Source organism: Oncorhynchus kisutch, linkage group LG10 (assembly GCF_002021735.2).
Source record: "Oncorhynchus kisutch isolate 150728-3 linkage group LG10, Okis_V2, whole genome shotgun sequence".
Taxonomy (NCBI): Eukaryota; Metazoa; Chordata; class Actinopteri; order Salmoniformes; family Salmonidae; genus Oncorhynchus; species Oncorhynchus kisutch.
The window spans coordinates 24545800-24563454 of NC_034183.2; the positions used below are offsets into that span (position 1 = coordinate 24545800).

General features: G+C 44.4%; 2 protein-coding genes across 6 annotated transcripts in view; both read right to left on the reverse strand.

Moving 5' to 3' along the window:
* LOC109897947 (oxysterol-binding protein-related protein 9-like) overlaps nucleotides 1-4133 on the reverse strand; it is a 33886-nt gene extending 29753 nt beyond the window's left edge. For 2 of the 3 annotated variants that reach the window (XM_020492628.2, XM_020492627.2), the window contains exon 1: nucleotides 4002-4133. In XM_020492628.2, coding sequence (XP_020348217.1) covers nucleotides 4002-4112 — 111 coding nt within the window. In that variant the 5' untranslated portion in view covers nucleotides 4113-4133. Of the gene's footprint in view, nucleotides 1-1461; nucleotides 1572-4001 lie in introns of those variants that run through there. The other variant, XM_031833370.1, reaches the window with a different exon arrangement.
* Nucleotides 4134-5517: 1384 nt separating this feature from the next.
* LOC109897949 (tyrosine-protein kinase ABL2) overlaps nucleotides 5518-17655 on the reverse strand; it is a 42058-nt gene continuing 29920 nt past the window's right edge. For 2 of the 3 annotated variants that reach the window (XM_020492631.2, XM_020492633.2), the window contains exons 2-10: nucleotides 16648-16812; nucleotides 15127-15422; nucleotides 14638-14910; nucleotides 14235-14319; nucleotides 13750-14112; nucleotides 13485-13637; nucleotides 13281-13370; nucleotides 11294-11476; nucleotides 5518-9767 (exon numbers count right to left, since the gene is read on the reverse strand). In XM_020492631.2, the coding sequence (XP_020348220.1) occupies nucleotides 7996-9767; nucleotides 11294-11476; nucleotides 13281-13370; nucleotides 13485-13637; nucleotides 13750-14112; nucleotides 14235-14319; nucleotides 14638-14910; nucleotides 15127-15422; nucleotides 16648-16812 (3380 nt within the window). In that variant the 3' untranslated portion in view covers nucleotides 5518-7995. Of the gene's footprint in view, nucleotides 9768-11293; nucleotides 11477-13280; nucleotides 13371-13484; nucleotides 13638-13749; nucleotides 14113-14234; nucleotides 14320-14637; nucleotides 14911-15126; nucleotides 15423-16647; nucleotides 16813-17188; nucleotides 17389-17655 lie in introns of those variants that run through there. The other variant, XM_020492632.2, reaches the window with a different exon arrangement.

Consider the following 17655-nt stretch of genomic DNA (forward strand, 5'->3'; position numbering starts at 1 on the left):
AATCAAGGGGTTGCCTAGCAACGCCTGCATCGTCTGTATAGCGCGACAAATCCCCATGATTTGAGAATCTGTTCCAACAGAACAGCTAGCGCAACAGCTAAATATAGCTTTGGAAAAAAAACATATTTCAACTAATAGGGATAAGTATTTAACAAAATAACTACATTATGGCATTGACTAATTATAAACTATTTACATATAGGCCTAATAGAAATGTGGGTACATTTGTGGACAAAATTCGTACTTACTCAACCTTTAAGACGCAATGTTTGTGTTTCCTTTATTTTGGCAGTTACCTGTAGTTAGACTTGCATGAGATTGGGATACTGGATTTATCTGTATCGTGAAACCTTCCCGTCTTTGTGAATGACAGTAAAAGGGGCATATTTGTGGCTACCTGTGAGATAGTTTGATGTGACACAGTGGAGCATATTATTTTCATGATTTTTCCTTCTGTTTAATGGTCGTATACACACACCTAGTGGCCAGTTTATTAGCTACACCCATCTAGTACTGGGTCGGACCCCCTTTGCTTAAAGAACAGCCTGCATTCTTCTTTGGGGCATGGAAACATTGCTTAAATTAGTATCAAGGGACCTAATGTGCCAGAAAAACATTCTCCACACCATTACTCCACCAGCCTGTACCTTTGACACAAGGCAGGATGGGGCTATGGACTCATGCTGCTTACTACAATTTCTGACTGCCATCAATCAGCATGATGCAACAGGAACCAGGATTCGTCGGACCAGGCAACGTTTTTCCACTCTTCAATTGTCCAATGCTGGTGATTGCGTGCCCACTGGAGCTGCTTCTTCTTGTTTTTAGCTTATAGGAGTGGAAAGCGGTGTGGACCTCTGCTGCAATAGCCCATCCGTGACAAGGACTGACGAGTTGTGCATTGTACTGCACCGTTATGTTCCTGTTTGTGATCCACCTATTAGCATGCACGATTCTTGCCATTCTCCTTCTTTCATCAACAAGTTGTTTTCGCCCACAGCACTGCTGCTGACTGGATGCTTTTTGTTTGTTGCACCATTTTTGGTGAACCCTAGACAATGTCGTGCCTGAAAAGCCCAGGAGGCCAGCCGTTTCTGAGATACTGCAACCGGCGCGCCTGGCACCAACGACGGTACCACGTTCAAAGTCGCTTAGGTCACTCGTTTTGCTCATTCTACTGTTTAATCGAGCAGTAACTGAATGCCTCAATGCCTGCTTTATATAGCAAGACATGGCCATGTGACTCGCTGTCTGTAGGAGCTAACCATTTTTGTGAACAGGGTAGCGTACATAACAAACTGGCCATTGAGTGTGTATGACCAAAGATTCTTGACTTAGTTATAATGCCTAAAGCATAAATCATAGTCTACAGACGTCGAGGAGCGATATTCTGGTGTTCCATTGTTACATAGATAGGTGGGAGCCCACCATCAGCAGGAAACTCATAGCGCGAATAATCACCTGCCCACAATTTCCAACCAACGCGCCTCTGGTATGGGTCCTCTATTAATTTGACAGTGGCGACATTTCTCCTGTCCCATCCCTTAGGTTTACCCATCAAAGTGGCAGGGTCAGGCTGTTGAAAATAGAACAAAATGGCTTTAGGTTGTCACCAAGGAAAAATAAATAATAGCGCCAACTTCGACGGGCTATGTAGCTTTATGAAGGGTGCAATCAATGATACAAGGTAGCAAAAAAAAAAAAACAACAAGAGGGGTGGCAATGTTACTAGCCGACTATCACCCGGTACTCTACTCTGCACTTTAGAGACTGCTAACCATTCAACACTGGTCACTTTAATAAATGTTTACATACCGTTTTACCCACATACTATATAACTACTGCTGCACACACTTTCCTATTCATATACTGTCTATATACTGTACCAGTCAAATGTTTGGACACAGCTTCTCATTCAAGGGTTTTTCTTCATTTGTACTATTTTCCACATTGTAGAATAATAGTGAAGACATAACTATGAAATAACACATAAGGAATCATGTAGTAACCAAAAAAGTGTTAAACAAATCAAAATATATTTTATCTTTGAGATTCTTCAAAGTAGCCACCCTTTGCCTCGATGACAGCTTTGCACACTCTTGGCATTCTCTCAACCAGCTTCACCTGGAATGCTTTTCCAACAGTCTTGAAGGAGTTCCTGAGCACTTGTTGGTTGCTTTTCCTTCACTCTGCGGTCCAACTCCTCCCAAACCTTCTCAATTAGGTTGAGGTCGGGTGATTGTGGAGGCCAGGTCATCTGATGCAGCACTCCATCACTCTTCTTCTTGGTCGAATGGCCCTTACGCAGCCTGGAGGTGAGTTGGGTCATTGTCCTGTTGAAAAACAAATGATAGTCCCACTAAGCCCAAACCAGATGGGACGGCGTATAACTGCAGAATGCTGTGGAAGACATGCTGGTTAAGTGTGCCTTGAATTGTAAATAAATCACAGACAGAGTCATCAGCAAAGCACCCCCACACCTCCTCCATGCTTCACGGTGGGAACCACACATTTGAAGATCATCCGTTTACCTACTATGCGTCTCACGAAGACACAACGGTTGGAACTAAAAATCTTTACATTTGGACTCATCAGACCAAAGGACAGAATTCCATCGGTCTAATGTCCACTGCTCATGTTTCTTGGTCCAAGCAAGTCTCTTCTTATTGGTGTCCTTTAGTAGTGGTTTCTTTGCAGCAATTCGACCATGAAGGCCAGATTCACTCAGTCTCCTCTGAACAGCCAGTTTCATCATAGCACTTGATGGTTTTTGCAACTGCACTTGAAATTTTCCAGATTACTGACCTTCATGTCTTAAAGTAATGATGGACTGTCATCTCTCTTTGCTTATTTGACCTGTTCTTGCCATAATATGGACTTGGTCTTTTACCAAATAGGGCTATCTTCTGTATACCCCCCCATGATTCCATATGTGTTATTTCATAGTTTCGATGTCTTCACTATTATTCTACAATGTAGAAAATAGTAAAAATAAATAAAACCCTGGAATTAGTAGGTGTGTCCAAACTTTGACTGATATAACATATGGCACTGTATAACATATGGCATTGTTTACTCTGATATTTATTGATTTTGGGGATTTGTATTTTTCAGTATTACTGCACTGTTGGGAGCTAAAAACACGCATTTCACTGCATCTGCAATAATATCAGTAAAATGTGTGTATGCGACCAATAAAATGTGATTCGATGTCTGTAAACATTAACTATTTTCCTCTGGTGACAGCAAACCAAAACGGTGAAGTCTACTACACATTCTTTTTACGCAGGCAGACTAAGCAGGGAAAAAAATTGCGTTCACTTGACTAGCTAGTTAACGTTAGCTTGATAACCTTGTTTCCTTCCTTTGCTGACATGGTTAGAATTGTTCCTGCTACGTTGCTTTAAATGCCTCGAAAAAAATCTACAGCGCTAACTGACAGCAGAACATGGACATGGAAAAGACAGCTACCTAGATAGATAGAACATTTTGAAGAGAAACAACGAGGAAAGAACACAGCATCATTCCAGGAAGTATAGAAAAAGCTGGCATTTCATTTGCTAGTTTCTCCTCCAGCATGGATGGGATTGGTCAATAACGGATATGTCCGCAAAGTCCCCGCCCTTTTCTGACAGCTGAGATTCCCAACTCCCGGCACACATCACGCGTTCAAAACAACTGGGAACTCGGAAAACTTCGAATTCAGTGCATTCTAGACAACTGGAACCTCTGGAAAAAACGAGTTCCGAATGAGAAAAATGGTTTTGAACCGTCATCTAACTCGGAATTCCAAGTCGAAAATTCGGGCATCTTTCTAGAGTTCCGACCTGAAGATCACGGACGTCATGATTTGACCTCGCCCCCCCCGAGTTCCCAGTGTCCTGAAAGCACCAACAGGGAGGCCGCTGTCCCTACTCGGTTTTGACAGGCTTTAGCAAATAATAATACCGGACCCGGGAGGTTATCGGCTTATTCATTATGAAGTACAATAAAATACGCACCGTGTAGTATGACAGTAAACCCGCATTGTAGTCCAAAACAAACCAGCGATACTGCCAACCTTTCATGACGTTAGTCCATTTGCTCAGCGGTCCCTCCATGATGGACGCCATCTTTACAATTGGCCAAGATTCTAGGGGAGGAGTCAGTATGGAGAAAAAATACGTCACGCGATGGCAAGATTTGACAGCATCCTTAACAGCTGACAGATTGTCAAACATTTGAAGTTATACTTTTGCTTTCTCATTTGTTGTTCCATAGGTGCACATGGTTATGACACTATAGGCCTATCTCTTCTTTTGGGCCATTATGCCAGGTTGCAGTGCACTTGTGATTTCAAATACATTGGACATGTTCAAAATGGCATAGATCTCATACTATTTAGTAAGTACCATATAATGAGTATGTGCATGGCCTCGTGGGCCCCTAGCATTAAGTATATGGGGTAGCATGCTTGAAGAAACAAGATGTCATAATACAGTTGCTGGAAAATTTGATCAGTATCTGTTCATTATCTTAAAATCTTTCCAGATTTTATTTTATAATCCAGAAGAACACGTTTGCAAAATGGGTGGGGCTAACAGAGTTTATTTTATTTTAACTATACCAAATACAGTAGTATATTTTAAATATTTAAGATTAGTATAAAGTTCATACTCACATAGTTTGCAAGTATTTAGCATGTAGTATCCCGGTTCAGAACACATCCCTTGTATGCCTTTGAGTTAAATGGCCATGTTTAAATACTCAAAACAGACACCCTTCCTCCAGTAAGATGATTAGTGATAGCATAATACACTGTTTATTGAAGCAAAATTAGAAAGATATGTAGACTGTCATTATAAATAAGAATTTGTTCTTAACTGACTTGCCTAGTCAAATAAAGGTTCAATTAAATTAAAAAATGTAAAGGATGAAGGTTGCATTAAAACATTTCAGAGGACAGTTCCAAGAGCTGATGTGATGTAATCTAATGCCTGGGTCAGGATGTGTCTTAAATTAAGAAAGGTTTGTATCACGTCACAAAATTATGCAACCCCTAACTGCCCCTGGGCTATCATCGTGTTTCAATCAATATCATTATTTTCCTCCCATCAATTACATTATATTTAGAGTAAAGGTATCACAGGTCAATTAGATTTATTTCATCTGATTAACACAAGGCAAGGTTTGAGCTGGTGACTTGAGGTTGCGCTCTTGATTTATCTTTAGAATTTCCCCAAATCAAAAAGATAAATGGACCTTAGAAATGTTCAATGTTTTATTTACATCAAATTTAACACTGCTAGGGAGAACTTCACAGTTATATACTATGTGAGCTTTAAATCAAAAACAAAAAGTTAATACTAACCTCTGCCATTTTTATCCCTGTTAAATTCACATTTTCAAAATGAAGTGTATTCCATTCTCATTGCACTCATAGAACTGAAGAGGAAGTGGCCTTTGGTATACGATGTGCAAATACAATTTCTTCAGCACTGTCCAGATCAAACAGAAAAGTTGCAGGATCCAAAACATTTTTTACAAAATAAATACAGCAACAATAAATAAAAGGACATACAGCTTAAATCAGAAAGACAAACTGGGCAGAAATTAATTGAAGAGCACTTAAACCACAACGATTTTTTTTTTGTTGCAAAATTGCAATCATTGCAAACTAATTCTCCTAGCGTGACAAGCCTTGTTCATTACACTCTTAATCCAACAATAAATTAGAGATAATCACAAGTCTATGGGATACTCGTCTCACTAGTACAGTTTGGTAGTAAAGCAGAACAAAGACGATTGAAGCATAAATAAGCAAGGGTGAAAGGCAAAATAATGGAAGGCCAAATTGGTAATCAGACATTAAGAATTTCACAGACAGCAAGTGGAGGATGCAGAGAGTTTAATAGTTCAGATCCTTAATACTACAGAGCAGCTTTGGGGAAGTGCACCAGAGAGACTCATGTTTGTGTAGTTTGTTGGAAATTAAACACTTATTGTGCAACTGTCAGAGACAGAATTATGTGGGATCACAAGTATGGACCACTATCAATCAGACCAAGAACAAGCTGTATTTGACCATCAGTCCATCTATTATAATATAGGAGACAAATTGCACATTTTATTTTCAAGTTTGAGTCTTAAATTTACTCCCAGTAATATAAATGTATGTTGTAGTTATATTTATACTTGGCCACAATCTCATGGCGAAATGTGTCATCTGAAAACCAAAGCACAAGATATTTACAATTACACATCGCTGTATATCCATTTCTTGACTTAGTAGTGCACAATACATACAATATATTTCACAAAAGGCACCATGAATAATTGGAAAAACACTGCTGTATCCAGTAGCAAGAAAATAAAAACAAATACCTCATTATTTCATTTGGAACCTCACAGTGTAAAGAAACAATTAGTTTCATGACATCCTATTAGTCAAGACGACCTTTGAATGAACAGAGAGACACTGAAGCTCATCTGCTGGATTAAATAGGTGGTGTACCCCAAAACAGACATGGAATGAACTGTGAAAAATATTGGGTGTCATAAACGGTACTATTAGAGTTTATACTAAGACGAAATGCAATATAGCAATGAATGTCTACTACTTCATAGGCTTTATATCCAGTGTACACCAAGGGTTCCAACATCTCAAGTGGGCATTAGGGGAATTTTCAGTTGAGGGACACTATTATAAACAAGCTTTTTTTGTTTTGATTGCTTGATTCATGAGCCAAATTATTATAGAGAAAGGATTGCAGGCACGTGATACTTGCTATTTGTGCACAATACAACAAACAGGATGAAATGACTTCAACAATATGAAATGGAAATGTTTGCTTAGAGATGATCAAAAAGCATCTAAAAAGGGATATTAGTCATCTTCACTCATATATGCTCATCGAAAACAGAACACCGATGTTGGTATCGAAATGACCAGAGAACTTTGACAGATTAAACACCTCATTTGCAGATGTTCAGATGGGGTTGGGGGCCTCAGTCCTGCAATAAACTTCCTACAAATGTTTCTTTTCATAGTCAAATACTTGTCCAAGCAAAAGTGACCGTGAACCTTTTCCTGGATATAATGTTTTTAAAATAGGTCTGTGCTTTTCATAAAAAAACAATCATTAATTTAAATTCAAGTTCATACATAAAAACATTCTAAAGTTAAAACCAAAAAAAATGTACAAATAAATCACTCATTTTCTGGAGACATACCGCAGTTTGCGTTGAGATTAGTATTTTGTCAGGGAGTGGCTGTGTTCGCAGATTTTAAATGATTTAACAATCTATAGGCACTGAGGGAAAGGGCCACAGGGAGTACTGCCCCAAACCACCTTCCCATGTGTTACCTTGCGCTTTCCTCACTTCTCATTAGCTCCGAACATTTAAATACATGTGCAAGGGAATTTGGACATAAATATTAAAATGCTTACATTTTCCATTCCGATTTTAAGTGAGCATTTTCCTGAAATACTCAAACCAAATCAAATGGCAGAGGGTAGACCTGATTAAGTGGAACACACTTCCATTATCCAGGTGACAATAGTTTTGAACAGTGACTTCCCGTCACAGGAACTCATAGTTGCCAGGATCATAAACCAAAGATAGTAACTCAGCCATAATTATTCTCCACTTTTTCTTGGCGATGATGAATATGACACATACGCAAACTGACTTTGTTACTTACCAACACCCTGGGACTGAATACATAGCTGATATACTCCACATTCGATTAAAAGAAAGGCTTTAAAACCAGTTGGAAAAGTTACTTGGTGTACATTGAACCATATCTAGTTTGGTATCAACAATGTTAATGTACAAAGGTTAGAACAGTGTTCTCCCCTGGCATTTTTGAGAAAGAGTCAACTGTAAACAATAAGAGATCCAATTTAGTGATTTTCTGAGGTACTTCTGAGATTGTTCTCCGTCCCCAAAATGTTAATACAACCAGAAACATAAAAAAGGGAATACAAAGAAATGTTTGACAGGGTCCGATGGCTACCTCTGAACCACATCACTGATTTCTTTGATGCAGATGTGTAAGTTGTCCAGAGCAGGGCTAGGTCCTGGGCCACTAAATGCCCCTCCAATTCCAGAGGAGGACGATGCCCGAAGCTCCTGCAGACTCAGCTCTAATTTGCCCACGGCCTCCCGGAAGGCAAACTTGTTCCGCATCTGTGGGATGCAGTCCACGTAGCCTGAGCAGTAGTCTAGCAGCTGGTGGCCAGCATCTAAGACCTGGCTGCTGGAGGAGGGCTCAGGGCTGCTGTGGAGGGCACCTCTCAGGCACTCAGCACACTCCAGCAAAGCCTCCTTACTGATCTTCTCCGGTTGAACCCTCTCAGCCTGCTGTCGAGTCCGACGCAGAGGCTTAGAGCCACCAGAGGGGGCTGTGGAAGAAGCAGTGCTTGTGGCGCCGTTGGCCATCTTAGTGGGAGTAGTGTTAGTGTTGTTGGCAGAGGAAAAGGAGGAGGCTGAAGTTGGTGGAGGCACTTGTGGTGGTGGCACTGATGGTCTCCCGGGTCCCACTTCCCTTGCTCGTCCCGGCCTTTTCACCCCATCACCGTTGACCTCCACAGTCCCTACAACCTGCTCCTCCCCATCCCCACTGTAGGAGTGCCCAATGAGGCGCAGGGTAGGAGGGGGAGGGGGAGCACATTTGGGTTTGACCAGTCGTGGTCGGTCCCGCTCCGCCTGGTGCTCCGATAGCAGTTTGAAGCGGTTCCCCTGAGAGTCCATCCCCACCAGGTGCACATCGGCTGGGCTATGCTTGAGTGTAGGCGAGATCAGCACGGGAACCTTGTGGTTGTGTGGAGCCGCCGCCGGGCCTGATCCCACTGTTTTGGAGGGGGACGTCCATCCCTGTCGGTCCTGTCCTCCTGCCTCCTGACCCTCCCTACACCGTAGAGCCCCAGAGTGACAATCCAAATCGGCCTCACTCCCAACCCCAGGAGCCCTCACCCCCCCAGAGCACCCCCCGACCCCTCGGGGAAGCAGCTTGGCTTTAGGCCGGTCCCTGATCTGAGCTGTGCCCTCATCCATCTTACGAAGAAGGGTCTCAGAGGTGTGTGCTGCCCCGTTCTCAGGCTGCGAGGTGGTGGAGGCAGTGCGCTCTAGAGGAGGTTTACTGCGGTTTCTGGGTAAAGTCAGAGCCATCCTCTCCAGGTCAGGAAGCCCTGCAGTCATGGAGGAGGTGGAGTTGGACCTGGGGAATGGTTTGGTCCCCCCACCCCCCTCTTCGGTCCCAGTGGACTTGCCAGTCCGTAGCCCTAAGGTCTTTTTGATGAGGCGAGGGGTGAAGAAACCTGCCAGGCCTGCCCAGCTGCTGCTACTACTACTGCCCACCTGCAAGGGTGGGACCCCAGAGGTGTGGTTGGCAGAGGACTTTTGTCCAAAAGTGGCCCCACAGCAGCGTGACTGGACGTGGTTCCCCTCTCCATGGGACGGTGAGAAGCCCAGGCCGTCCGCCTGGGGAAGGGGAAGAGGGGCGCTGAAGCCAACCGTGGGCTCGTACTTCTTGTGAGGCTGGGTCTCCATCTCTCGGAACGAGCTGCTCCTCTTGGGCGGCATGGGCAGGCTCTGCTGCAGCTGGGATGAAGGAGACTTCTTCTTCATGAAGGAGCTGAAGAAGCCAGCCTTGCGGTCCCGTGTGAACATGGTCTCCTGGGAGTCCTCCAATAGGCTGCTGGGGGATTTGTCCCTCTGTTTCCGAGGCAGAGCAGGAGAGCTGCCTGACCGGCCATCCCCTGCCAGCAGAGTGGCTGCCAGACCTGCAGAGAACAGAGGATATGGAATTAAAAATAGGTACCAGAGCTGTGGTCTCTTTTATCAACACTAATAACACCATTATTCAACATCAATCTGCATTAGCGCCACCTGGCGAATCTCATAGGCTGGCTGCCATTTGCTTTGACAACAGGCATATTCTCTCTTCAGAGACATTCCTGCTTCAATAACTTTGTGGTGCCACCTTGTTGTACTAGGGATGTCAAGCTGCTCTATACGTGTAATAGATGAGCGCCACAGTGAGCCACGCAGCGGAGTCAGCATGACAGGAAGTCACCTCCCTTGTGTCACCACCACTCAAGCTTCCTCATCCCAGACTTATCTTATGGACGCATTGTCGAGAAAGAAATCTGCAAGTAAGCATTTCGTTGGACGGTGTATACCATGTGTATCCCATACATACTAGTAATAAAACTTGAAACCATGCAGTGTTTGCTATTGTGTGTTCACTGATCAATCATACTGGTAGTGGAGAAGTATCATGGGGAGGATTAAATGGTGTGAGAAAGGAGTAAGTGTATAAGGACTGACGGGAACATAGATTGCATTAGGTTTTTCAACATGAACACAACATGCAATAAAACACTTTATTGTCACTTGATTGCACATAAAACAAGACAGACAACATTTCAAAAACCATACAAATAACTCGTGGGTCAGCCAATTTTAATTCAGGTATTGGTACATATGCAGTCATTCTTGGTGATTGTTAAGAGTTGTAGGTGTTATATGTGAGTTGTGTGTGAAGGATGCAACAGGGAGAGGATTAGAATTCAATACCCTCAATCATTATTTTAATATAAATGAAAGATAAGTGACAAACATGAACACAGAGGAGTACAACCCAGCCTTGTCTAATCATGTCAGGGATGAAGATTTGATGGAGCTGTGGTTTATAATGTCATGCAGATCCTCAATAGTGAATTATATATGGGAGAGGATTGAGAATGCATTTCATCTAAACCCTGCATCTGGTATTTGGCCAAAGGCAACGCTTTAAAGGCCCAGTGCAGTCAAAAACATGATTTAGCTGTGATTTATATAAATTTCCACACTGAGTTCTGAATAATACTCTGACAATAACAGCTAGTTTTCCCCTCCCCACTCAGCACTCCCAGACAATCCTAACAAAATTGTTGCTTGAGAAATTGCTCTTTGCTAAGAAGCTATTTTTGTATACTTTTGACCATTTTTTTCACAGTAAGGTACTTACTTTTTACCCAGAAATGATTTGCATTGGACCTTTAAGTGTTGTGGTTGGATATGGCAACAGTCCCCACTGCATATTATCCATGAGGCTAGATAAGTGACATTACAGTAATTCTTTATAAATTATGAGGGAAAGCTCTATATATGACGCTAAAGGAGGTGTGTTGTGATTGTGTAATGACACGGAGATAAGATGGTGCGTTTAGGGGATGGGTAAGGTGATCCAGTGATGTTCAGTCTGCCAGGTACACAGCAGCCATTCTCCTCAGCCTGCGGGCATGGAGGCGGGCAAGGCGGGTACCTGAGGGGCCGTGTGTGCTGGGCTCCTGCCTGCCATCCAAACCCCCCTCGATGTTCTCCTTGTTCTCCACGTGCATCTTGAGAGTGCGCGATTTCGAGGGCAGCAGTGGCATGTCGTGGCTGAAGGGGTGTGATGACGGGGCATGGCCAGAGGCGGCAGTCTTACACAGCTCCTCTGCTACCTCTGCAGAGAAAGAGGGAGCCACGGGAGAGGAAAGGAATGCTTAATTAAGTGAACCTTTACATAAGATCGTTATACACATTGATTCCCTTGCTAGAAATGGTAGTACTGGATTTACTGGAATAACTGCAGAAACCAATGCTTAGAGTTTATAGTGCTTCTCTGAAAGCCCTGCATTCTCCCTGTACTCCCCTCACCTCAGCATGCCCTTTCCTCACTCAGATATCATCCTCCATCTCTCCTAGAGGCACCAGGCCTGCTGTACCACTATGAAAACGCCCTACAGATATGTTAACGCACCATTAAGAGCCATTCCCACGCTAATATCCACAAACGTATGCTCTCTAGTGCCACAACTGACAGGATTGAATGGAGTCGGGCAGCAGAGCTAAATGCCTTGTTTAAGCCTTAACTTCTTGGTGACTGGGGGGCAGTATTGAGTGGCTTGGATGAATAGGTTGCCCAGAGTAAACTGCCTGCTACTTAGCCATAAAAGCTAGAATATGCATATAATTAGTATATTTGGATAGAAAACACTGAAGTTTCTAAAACGGTTTGAATGATGAGTATAACAGAACCTATATAGCAAAAACCTGAGAAAAATCCAACCAGGAAGTGGGAAATCTGAGGTTTGTAGGTTTTCAACTCATAGCCTATCGAAGATACAGTGGGATATTGGTCATGTTGCACTTCATAAGGCTTCCACTAGATGTCAACAGTCTTTAGAACCTTGTTTGATGCTTCTACTGTGAGACTGGGATGAATGAGAGGGGATTGAGCCAGGTGTCTGGCAGATTGCCACGAGCTCGTGATGTGCGGTCATGTGAAAGTCTACAGACAAAGGAATTCTCTGGTTGGAACATTATTAAAGATTTATGCTAAAAACGTCCTAAAGATTGATTCTATACTTCGTTTGACATGTTTCTACGACCTGTAATATAACTTTTTGGACTTCTCTTACAACCTTTCGGCTGGACTTCCACGTGTGTTTGGATTTGTTTACCAAACGCCCTAACGAAAGAAGCTATTTGGACATAAATGATGAACTTAATCAAACAAATCAAACATTTATTGTGGAACTGGGATTCCTGGGAGTGCATTCTGATGAAGATCATCAAAGGTAAGTGAATATTTATAATGTTATTTCTGACTTCTGTTGACTGCACAATATGGCGAATATCTTTATTGCATGGTATGCTTTTTCCGCAAAGTTTTAAAAAAATCTGACACAGCGGTTGCATTAAGGAGAAGTTTATCTAAAGTTCCATGTATAATAGTTGTATCTTTTATCAATGTTTATGATGAGTATTTCTGTAAATTGATGTGGCTCTCTGCAAAATCACCGCATGTTTTGGAACTACTGAACATAACACACCAATGTAAAATGAGATTTTTGGATATAAATATGCACTTTATTGAACAAAACATACATGTATTGTGTAACATGAAGTCCTATGAGTGTCATCTGATGAAGATCAAAGGTTAGTGATACATTTAATCTATATTTCTGCTTTTTGTGACTCCTCTCTTTGGCTGGAAAAATGGCTGTGCTTTTCTGTGACTTGGTGACCTAACAATCGTTTATGGTTCTTTCGCTGGAAAGCCATTTTGAAATCACACTGTGGCTTGATTACAGAGAATTGTATCTTTAAAATGGTGTATAATACTTGTATGCTTGAGGATTTTTTATTGAGATTTTTGTTGTTTTGAATTTGGCACCCTGCACTTTCACTGGCTGTTGGGACGCTAGCGTCCCGAATAGCCCAGAGAGGTTAAGGGTAGTAATGTGACTATGTCGTACAAGTACCTTCGGAGATGCTGGAATCATGGAACATTGTCTCAAAGGTCTGGTGGGTCTCGGCAAATGAAGGTCGGTCCAACGGGCTCCATTGCCAGCCTGATATCACAATAAAATAAAAAGGTCAATATAGGTTACATAGCTATAAGTGAATAGTGTGAGGGACTGTGTGTTGGTGGGACATTGTGTGTACTCAGTGCAGTGCTCACTCACAGGCCCTCATCAGCTCGTGGACTTTAGGTGGACAGCCCTCTGGCTGCTCCATGCGGTAGCCCTTCTCCAGCAGGTCGTATACCTGAGACAGGTCGATCCCTGGGTACGGAGACATACCGTACGTCGCTATCTCCCACAGCAACACACCGAAAGCTGAGGGACGAGAGACCGTCAGAGGATGAGAAGAACGCTCACACTGATGTTGACTGATTTAGTACATGTAAAGGTGAAAAGGAGAGTGCTTGAAAATCTGGTTCTGACTCACCCCACACATCAGACTTGATAGAGAAGGTGTTGTAGGCCAGGCTTTCCGGGGCGGTCCACTTGATGGGGAATTTGGCTCCGGCGTGGGCTGTGTACGTGTCCCCAGTCATCAGTCTGCTCAGCCCAAAGTCAGCCACCTTCACTACGCTGTTCTCCCCCACCAGACAGTTCCTGGCTGCCAGGTCCCGGTGGATGAAGTTCTTCTTCTCCAGGTACTCCATGGCAGAGGAGATCTGCGTGGCCATGTAGAGCAGCACCACTGCGTTCACCTCCTCCCGGTCACACTCCCTTAGGTAGTCCAGCAGGTTGCCATGGGGCATGTACTCTGTCACGATGTAGAAGGGAGGCTCCAAAGTACACACACCTGGACAGAGGCAAGCCAACAGAGGTTAGACGTAATTACGCCTCAAGAGCCAAGAAACCCAACCGCTGATAGAAATGCCATGTGCTGTTACTAAGTGGAGCTGTACTGTGAGCAGCACTGACCTAGCAGCTGCACCAGGTTGGGATGTTTCACCTCCTTCATGACTGCTGCCTCTTTCAGGAACTCCTCCACCTCCATGGTGTCCTCCTGGAAGACAAAACAATCAGAAAGGTCAATATTCACTGGATTTATTCAATATCTTAGTACCAGGAAAGCAAGGTGAACAAAACAAGTTAAACTGTGATTAAACATTTCTCCAACAGTAGTCATTGCCGCCATTGAGTTTCATTTTGGTGTAATATAACATTCCACCATCAGGTGGTGACCAACTACCACTAAATACCATGCCTCCTTCATATTCCATGATCCCATAGATGATTTCACAAAATAGAAACAGAGACACTAGATGGAGGGATCTTACAGGCGACATCCACATCATACCACCAATCTATAGAATAGACAAACCTTCAGTGTTTTAACTGCGACGGTGAGGTTGTATTTCTTCCAGACTCCCACGTACACCTCTCCGTACTGCCCCCCACCCAGTTTGTGCTTCATGGTGATGTCGGTGCGCTCCATCTCCCACTTGTCGTGGATGGGCGACACGCCGTAGACGGTGGGCTTGTTGCACTTGGGGGCCGGGTAGTGGAGTGTGGTGACCAGGCCGTCGGCCACGGTGGAGTGGTGGTGCACCAACTCGGCCAGAGTGCTAAAGCGGCTCTCTGCCGTGACGTACACCTTGGGACAGACTTAGGGTTAGACATGTGTACAGACAAACAGCAGCAACGTGGGGAGGAACCAGAGACGGCAAAAAAAAACAGACAGAGCAGAGCCATTAGCATGAACGGAGCAGTTTCACAACAAAAATGAAGAAGAGACGGAAGACAAAAGAACAGAGAGAGAAGTTAGAGAAAAGCAAGACAGCCCCTCTGTAGGTCCCAGACCCCTAGCTACCTTGCCATCTGAAGCAGTGTTGATGCGGTAGTGGTAGACTCTTCCCTCGTAGCGCAGGGAGATGGACAGCTGTCCTGGGCTGCTCTCGCTCTCCCGGACCAGGAAGCTACCGTTGATGAGGCTACTGAGCAGGTACTCTGCTGCACTGCGTGACACAGGCCCGTGGTACCAGCTGTGCTTCTCCAGGCTGTTGACAGGTGTAATGTAGTTGCTTGGCACCCAGCCCTGGCCGTTCTTCGAGCGCACCTCGCTCCACTCCCCATTCTGGTTGTAACCGAGCACCCTTAGCTTCTCACCTGGGCAGAGAGGGACAGGGAGAGAGAGAGAGAGAGAGTCAGGTAAAATTACATCTTTAAAACATTTTTTGGGGGCCACTTCAGGACATTAGCACCGATTGAAACTTGGCGCTTTTGACTCCGCCATAGGCTTTAAATAGCCCCCGTTGATGCATCATTTACTGCGGTGCCAAGAGGTAGGGCAGGGCATGTAGCAACTTGGTCTGCTGCGTTGTCTGCCTCTTATGAGGTCAGCAGAGGAGATGGGAGGGAGTGCCTCTTGCAGAGAGACAGAGACTGCAGCACTGTACTGTAGAGGAGCGGTGTGGCTGTGGAATTGAAACACGCCCTGGCTGTCCGGCAGCTCCCTGCAGCCATTCAAAGCTGCTCCCAATGAGAGGATAATGACAGTGAGATGTTATGGCACGGCCTGGAGATGGGACTGCGCCAAGCTTTCTTCCACTTATTCCCTCTCTCCTACTCGCCCTCTGTACATCATGGGCTAAGCCGAGCGTGCTGCAGACTCAATACCCTCTGGTGCCACAGAGGCCATAGCTACAGGCTCTATTGACACTGGATAGCCGCAGAGTCAGAAAAACAACATTGGGCCGGCCAAAACAGTCACACTACACAGTTTCCTCTGCGACACACCGTGGGCAGCCAGAGAGCTGGCTCCGGGTGGAAATGGTGAATGTCAGGCGGCTCGTGGCGGACATTACTGGTCTGAGGCATGGCATTCATCTGAGACCCTCTGATCACCCACTGCTGGGTTTATCCACCTGTTATTATTACAGTTGAAAGGATTCCACATTAAAAGTGCACTGGAGTCAAACAAGGGTGTGGGAGGGCTGGCCTGCCCGCCTCTCCATTGGGCACTCAGTGACTCACAGTCTAAGCATTAGCCTCATCTTAGGCAGCAGCCTTGGGGTGACTTGAGGCAGGCAGGCATCGACTTAAGATAGCGCTTTTATATTAGTTCATTTAAGAAGTCCTGCTCTCACCCACATATTTTAAGCTTGTTACCCAGTATGATCAGCAGGGACACGGATCAAATATGAGAAAGTAGAACAAAGGAATTGGAATAAACTAAAAAAAATAGTTCACTGAATGGTAAAATACTTTGAGGAAATCTCTTCAGTAAGAACTGCCCCATATCTCTGGGAGCGAGTCATCTTTAGATAAAGGAGTGGTTTGTGATGATCTGTTTGGAAAGCCTATTGATAAAAAGCTCTTTCAGAGTACATACCTTTCGTGATGCTCAGCGTGTTGTCGCCACTGGCAACAAAGTCATAAAGTGCCACAAAGAGGTTGGGATCGCTCTCGGCAGCACCCAGCAGGTTCTCCTTGGAGCTCCAGCGTACCGCCTCCGTCAATGCTGCCGAGTCCAGGCTGAAGGGCCGGTGGAGGGCCTCTGGAGAGAGGGAGAGGACAGGGAGAGATGGATAAAGAAACAGGTTCGTGAGTGGATCAGAGAGGTCAAGCTGCCTAAAAACTCTAAATCATGATTAAACATATCCACAGATATGCGTAACAAAACATACATATGTACACAAATTTACATAACAAATGCAGTCTGCCTTTTAGAGACCCCAAAATCAGCATCCCTTTCCTATCGCCCACTTATGTTTTGCCAGTCTGTTCTACTGTTCCTTTAACAATCGGCTCAAATCATATTTGAAATAGCCATTTACCAGTGCCAACATAATATCAGTAACTGTCCAGTGAATAGGCAGCATGAGTCTACCTAAATAGACAGACAGAAAGAGCCCAGTTGAAAGAGTAGCTACCTGAGAGTCTAGGCCCGTCCACATCCTTTGCCCCAGTATAGGGCCGGCCTGTCAGCCTAACCCACTCTTCCTCAAAACTGCTGCTGGGTTGAAGGGTCCTCAAATACATACTTTGCCTGTCCACTCTGCTCACTTCACTTTCCACACACACTAATCTGAGATGTGAGGACTAGGTCCAACATGAACTTTCTACATGGCTTTTTTTCCCCTGCCTGTATATAAAGAGTGTAGGAGCTGCGGGGAGGGGCTGTCTGTCGGCGTGGTCGGAAAGATACTGCAGGCCTCCACCCACACAACATGCCTGAGCCTCACTCCCTCACAGGGCTCCTCAACAGCTGCCAACAACCTCCACAACATGTCTGGGCAGCTGCTGAATGGGGCTTACCGACTGCCAGGGAGAGAGGGATAAGAGTGAAATAAAGGCAGTGGAGGAGAGGGGAGAAGATGAAAGAAAGTTGAAAGTGGGC